We start from the raw sequence: 5,079 nt of genomic DNA on the forward strand, positions 1-5,079 counted from the left end.
AAGATACTCTGATGTGTGTGGATGTGGCAACCTAGATATCAGGGGATTGGTTATTGGTTTACATCACTAGAAAATTTTTGTGGCATTGTTTGAACTTCACAATAGCTGTAATCTTTACTGAAGCCTTAAGGAAAAGGGGCAGATGTGTTCTTTAGAATCTCTTGTTTGCTCACTGTAGATAGAGGGAAGCGGTGCCAAGCCGATGGTGAAAGACGTGGCATCTGAAAATGAACAGCAGTCTTCCCATCCCCAGTCCGTGCCTGCTGAGTAGAACAAGTTTTGGTAAAACCCACTGTGTGTCCTCAGCTTATTGAGCCCTGCAACGAGAGCCCGAAATGCAAGATGAAGCTAATGACGGTTTCAATCCACTGCTCTGTGTCATGCCAGCCCCACTGTTGGTTCCTCTGGCTCTGCGATGATTCACTGCTATCCTGAAAAACAGGCAGCAGTGGCACAGCATTAGTCACGGGCACTGACATGGAGGATGCTCGTGCTGGGGAAGTACAGAATATACTGCTAAAGAGAAACTAGGTTTTCGTTTTCCTGCAGCCTGGGAAAACCAGTTTCAGGACGTCACAAGTAAAGCTACAATTGGTTTTTTGTCCCCCTTCCTGAAGAGAAGCAAAAATAATAATAATAAAATGCTTAGCCGCAGGGAGAAATTTGTGTATTTTTTAATAGTTGGCCACTATCTTCCATTCATTTTTTCCTTTTGTCACTCTCAAATTGTTTGATATCTACGTTTTTTTTCCATCACCTTCTACTCCTGTTCCTCCACTGCATTGTTACACTGCATTCTCCCTCACACCTACCCGAGCGTTACAGTGGCTTAGTTTGGAGGCTGTTCTCCTTGCCTTACAAACAGAAACTACAACTAGTAGCCACTGCTCTCCCTACCTCCCACGTGTGCTGCTCAGCCCTTTCACCCCCACTGATCCTCACAACCTTTGTTTTAACTAAAGTAAAATGAAGGTATAGGCAGCAGTGAGAAACAGAGTAACGAAAACTTGAAACCAACAACATTCCTCAAGTCTTGCTGCACACGACTTAATTTCAAAAGCAGACTTTCCCCAGGCTGTGCTCCTAATGATAGAGCAATATTCCAACACCTTTACTCAAGAAAATCAGGTAGTTGACTTCAAAATTAATTTCTAACCTCAAACCTAATTGCTCCGGGTGTAACAGCACTGAAGGGAGTAGAGACTTGCAGTGTTCAGCTGGTGTGGGATCTGAATCAGGCCCCCTGTGGGTCTTGCTTTAGGCATCGGTTCCTGACTGCAAATGATGGAAATGGAAAGGAGCTATTTCTCTCCCTCACTCAGCAAGCATGCAGCCAGTTCCCAGCAGCGTATTTTATTTCTTTATGCGTTATTCCTTAGCTTGTGCTAAGAGATAAAGGAGCGGTTGCTTCACTTGTGAGACTGATGCCTAACACAACTCATTTCTCACTGACATCCTGAGGAAAGCTGGATAAAGAGGATAGATTTTTTTTTTTTACCACTTTCTCTAAGAACCTAGCAAAATCTTCACTTTACCTCTTAGACACCGATTTGTCTGTCGCTCCATTAGAGCTGACTTTGTGATGGGTCAACCAAGGTACCCAGCAGGGCGCACCAGGAGCAGGGCACGCTCTATATAAGGCATGGTAGGGCAGATGCAACGGCCGCACCGTTGTGTCACCCACAGTCCGGGTGCCAAGGTCCAGGGAGCTGCCCGCGCTGTGTGCACTGGAGCTGGAACGCCCTGTTATGTGGGATGGAGAGGTGGGGGCCCGCGGGAAGAGGGCCAACAGGAAACCGAAGCGAGGAGTGCAGACGGGCCATGTGGGGTGATGAGCACACGGGGCAGAACAACGAGGAGCGGTTCTGCGTTTCCTCCGCCACCAAAACGAACGACTTTGTAACGTGCCCTCACCCTCGGAGCGGGCTGAACGCCGGCCCAAGCGCACCACTCACACACACAAAGCTCGTGGGCTGCACGACACGTTGCGGGCCGGGAGCCCACGCTCCAGCCTGGGGAATCTGCACTGCATCCCTCCATCCTGCCCCATTCACCGCCTTTGGGTTCGCTTTACAACCCCCGTCTGACCCGCGCGCTTCCCAGCTCCACGGCTTCACCTCTCGGTGCCCGGCGCCCCGCCCGCTCGCGCACAGCCGGCCCCACCGCCAGCAGGGCGAGCGCTGCGGGTAACGGCCCCACCTGACGCAACCCGCGGCCCGCTTTGCCCCATGCGCGGCGCGGCGAAACAGCCCGCCCTCGTTGCATCACCCGCAATGGGCCGGGCCGGCCGGGCGGGGCGACGCCGCTGCGGTCTTTAAAGGGCCGGGGCGACGCGCGCATCCCCAAAGGCGCCCGGCGCGATGAAGCGGGACGCGCAGAGCACCCAGGAGCACCTGGGCCGGCCCGAGGGGCCGGAGCCGCCCGCGGCTTCTTCGTCCTCGGAGCCGGCCGCTGAGCTCAAGCCGCGGCTGTGGATCTTCGGGTACGGCTCGCTGGTGTGGAGGCCGGGCTTCGAGTTCACGTCGCGGAAGGTGGGCTTCATCCGCGGCTACAGCCGGCGCTTCTGGCAGGGGGACACCTTCCATCGCGGCAGCGAGCGGGCGGTAAGCGCGGGGCGGGACGCAGGGCGCAGCGGGACGGCCAGGCTGTCGGCAGCGGGTCGTAACGCTGTTTCCTTGCTCTCTCCCCACAGCCCGGCCGGGTGGTGACGCTGCTGGAGGACCGCGGGGTGAGTAGGACGGCCGGTGGCGCGCTGGGGGCCGCGGGCAGGTGCGATGTCCCCGGGGTGTGACCGCCCGTCCTCTCGTTGCAGGCGTGCACGTGGGGCGTCGCCTACGAGGTGTGCGGGGAGCAGCAGGTCGCCGCCTCGCTGCAGTACCTGAACGTGCGCGAAGCCGTGCTGGGCGGCTACGACACCAAGCTGGTCAGCTTCCACCCGCAGGACAAGGAGGCGGGGGAGCCCATCCAGGCCCTCGTCTACATCGCCACGCCGCAGAACCCCTCCTACCTCGGCCCGGCGTCCGAAGAAGACATCGCGGCACAGATCATCGTCTCGAGCGGCTGTGCGGGCCACAACGTGGAGTACCTCCTGCGGCTGGCGGACTTCATGCGCTACTTCTGCCCACAGGTGGAGGACAAGCACCTCTTCTCCATCGAAGAGGCCCTCATTGCCCTCCTGCCCTGCCTGTGCCACTCGGAGAAAGCCCTGGAGGAAGCGCCTGGCGTCCCGCAGAAGGTCGAAAGGGAGAACTTCTTGCAGGGCTCCAGTAGGAGGGACGAAACAATCGGGACGGCCTGAGCTCTAACAGAACTACACAGGGCCGAGTGGATGAAAGGAAACAGGGAGGGAGGGAGGGAGGAGGCAAAGGGGCTGCACGGTTCCTGTTACACTCTTAACTGTAGCACCTGCAGCCATCACCACTTTCCAGGTGGGAAGTGTTGATCTGACTAGAGCTGTGCCCTAAGGCTTGATCTTTTGGGGTGAGACCTGGAGTGCGTGCTTCCTCAGGAGGGGAAAGAGGCTCCTCTGTGCACTTATTTTATTTTTTTTTCTTAAACCTCAAAGACTGGTTGAGCAGGACTTGACTGGGTTTTAGCAGTATATTTGTGTTCTACCTCAGGCTGGCCAAAGCTGTTGCATGGTGGTTGAGCTTGGCTAGGTTCTGCCAAATGATCTTTTTTTTTCCCTCCCATGTCCCACCTCCAGTGCAATACAAAGTGAATGTGCCTCTGTGGGTCCTACTTCCTGGTGTTGCAAGGGATCACACGAATGCACTTGCTTTTCTAAACTGTTCTGTTGTATTTATTATGCGTTGTGTGTCTCCTTAGGAGAGGTGTCAGGCTGCTTATGTGCCACTGTGGGATGCAGCCCAGGCTCACCTTTGCATTGGTGCCTTCTTGCTTTAGCTCAGTTTCCTGAGGCACTGAGACTGTGTCAGTGGCAGCAGCTTTGCTCTAGACTTGTGACCTTGTGCTGCTGCAGGCTCAACTGATGCTGTAAGGTCCTGTGTAGAAGTTGTGGGATAGCTGTCTGATGCAGCAGCACTTTAACCAGCCCTGTACTGAATTGCCCTCTGGTGCTTTAGGGTAACGTGGACTTTCAGAGAAGAACCTGAGGGTTCCAGTATCATACCCAGAACTGTGCTTGGTAGATTTGTACTTATCTGTAAAGGACCATCACTGAACATAATGCAATCCTGGATCCTGCTTTGTCAGGAGAAGTGGAGGTACTGCTGCAAGCTCAGGCTTCTCAGCTTCACATATTAACAGCATGAAAACCTATAGTATTTGGAAAGGAAACTGCTGCTACTGCAATTAGCAAAAGAACTCCTGAGAGCTGACCTCTAGGACACTTGACTCCTCCCAAACACTGTTTTTTGTTTTTTTTTTTTTAAAAATAAAGATAAAAAATAGGGGATGTTTCCATTACTGTGGCTTGTATGTATATGAACTGGTACTGTGCTGTGCCCAGTAATAAAACAAGCTGACAAAGTCAGTCCTTTGTACTTTTTTTTTTTTTTAAGTTACTGACTTCAAACTGATTCTTATTTTTAATGTTTGACTTTTTGTCTGTTTTCTAAACTTAACTGGCAATGCTACTGTAGTTCCTTTCGAGACGAGAAAGCCTTGATGCCGAGCAGATTCCCTCATCTAGATTTCCTAGAAGACACCCATTTCAATATTTCACTTTAAGAGGAGTGGGTTCAGTCATTCTCTCCACTTCCAGTCCATGCTGGAGCACTGTGCTAACACCAGCTGTAAGCCAGCCCTGCTGCCTGCACAGGGCGGGTAAGGCAATGCAGCTCTCTGGGCATGCCAAAGGGTTTTTACTTGAGCTGACCTTACTCTGGCTGTTTCCATGAAGTATCAGCACAGTACCAGGAAGTGCCATTTGCAGCAGGCTCTGCTGACTGTGGTGGAGAAACATCCTCTTCTGCCTTGCACACAGCTGCTGTGTGTGCAGGGCCACCGGGCAGCTACCCTACTGCCTTGATTCCTCTTGTCACCAGCTGCCTCCCTGCTGAGACAACAGTGCATACCTGCATTACCTGTCTCTAGACAGGAGTTACAGAGTGAAAA

General features: G+C 53.3%; 1 protein-coding gene across 1 annotated transcript; it reads left to right on the plus strand.

Moving 5' to 3' along the window:
* The first annotated feature begins 2,345 nt into the window (after positions 1-2,345).
* CHAC1 (ChaC glutathione specific gamma-glutamylcyclotransferase 1) lies at positions 2,346-4,495 on the plus strand. The gene is made up of 3 exons (XM_052692949.1): positions 2,346-2,603; positions 2,693-2,728; positions 2,813-4,495. The coding sequence occupies exons 1-3, from the start codon at positions 2,361-2,363 to the stop codon at positions 3,296-3,298; spliced, it is 765 nt and encodes a 254-aa protein (XP_052548909.1). The 5' UTR covers positions 2,346-2,360; the 3' UTR covers positions 3,299-4,495.
* Positions 4,496-5,079: the final 584 nt, after the last annotated feature.

The sequence above is a fragment of the Tympanuchus pallidicinctus genome, unplaced genomic scaffold (assembly GCF_026119805.1).
Source record: "Tympanuchus pallidicinctus isolate F22 unplaced genomic scaffold, pur_lepc_1.0 scaffold3, whole genome shotgun sequence".
NCBI classification, from domain to species: Eukaryota; Metazoa; Chordata; class Aves; order Galliformes; family Phasianidae; genus Tympanuchus; species Tympanuchus pallidicinctus.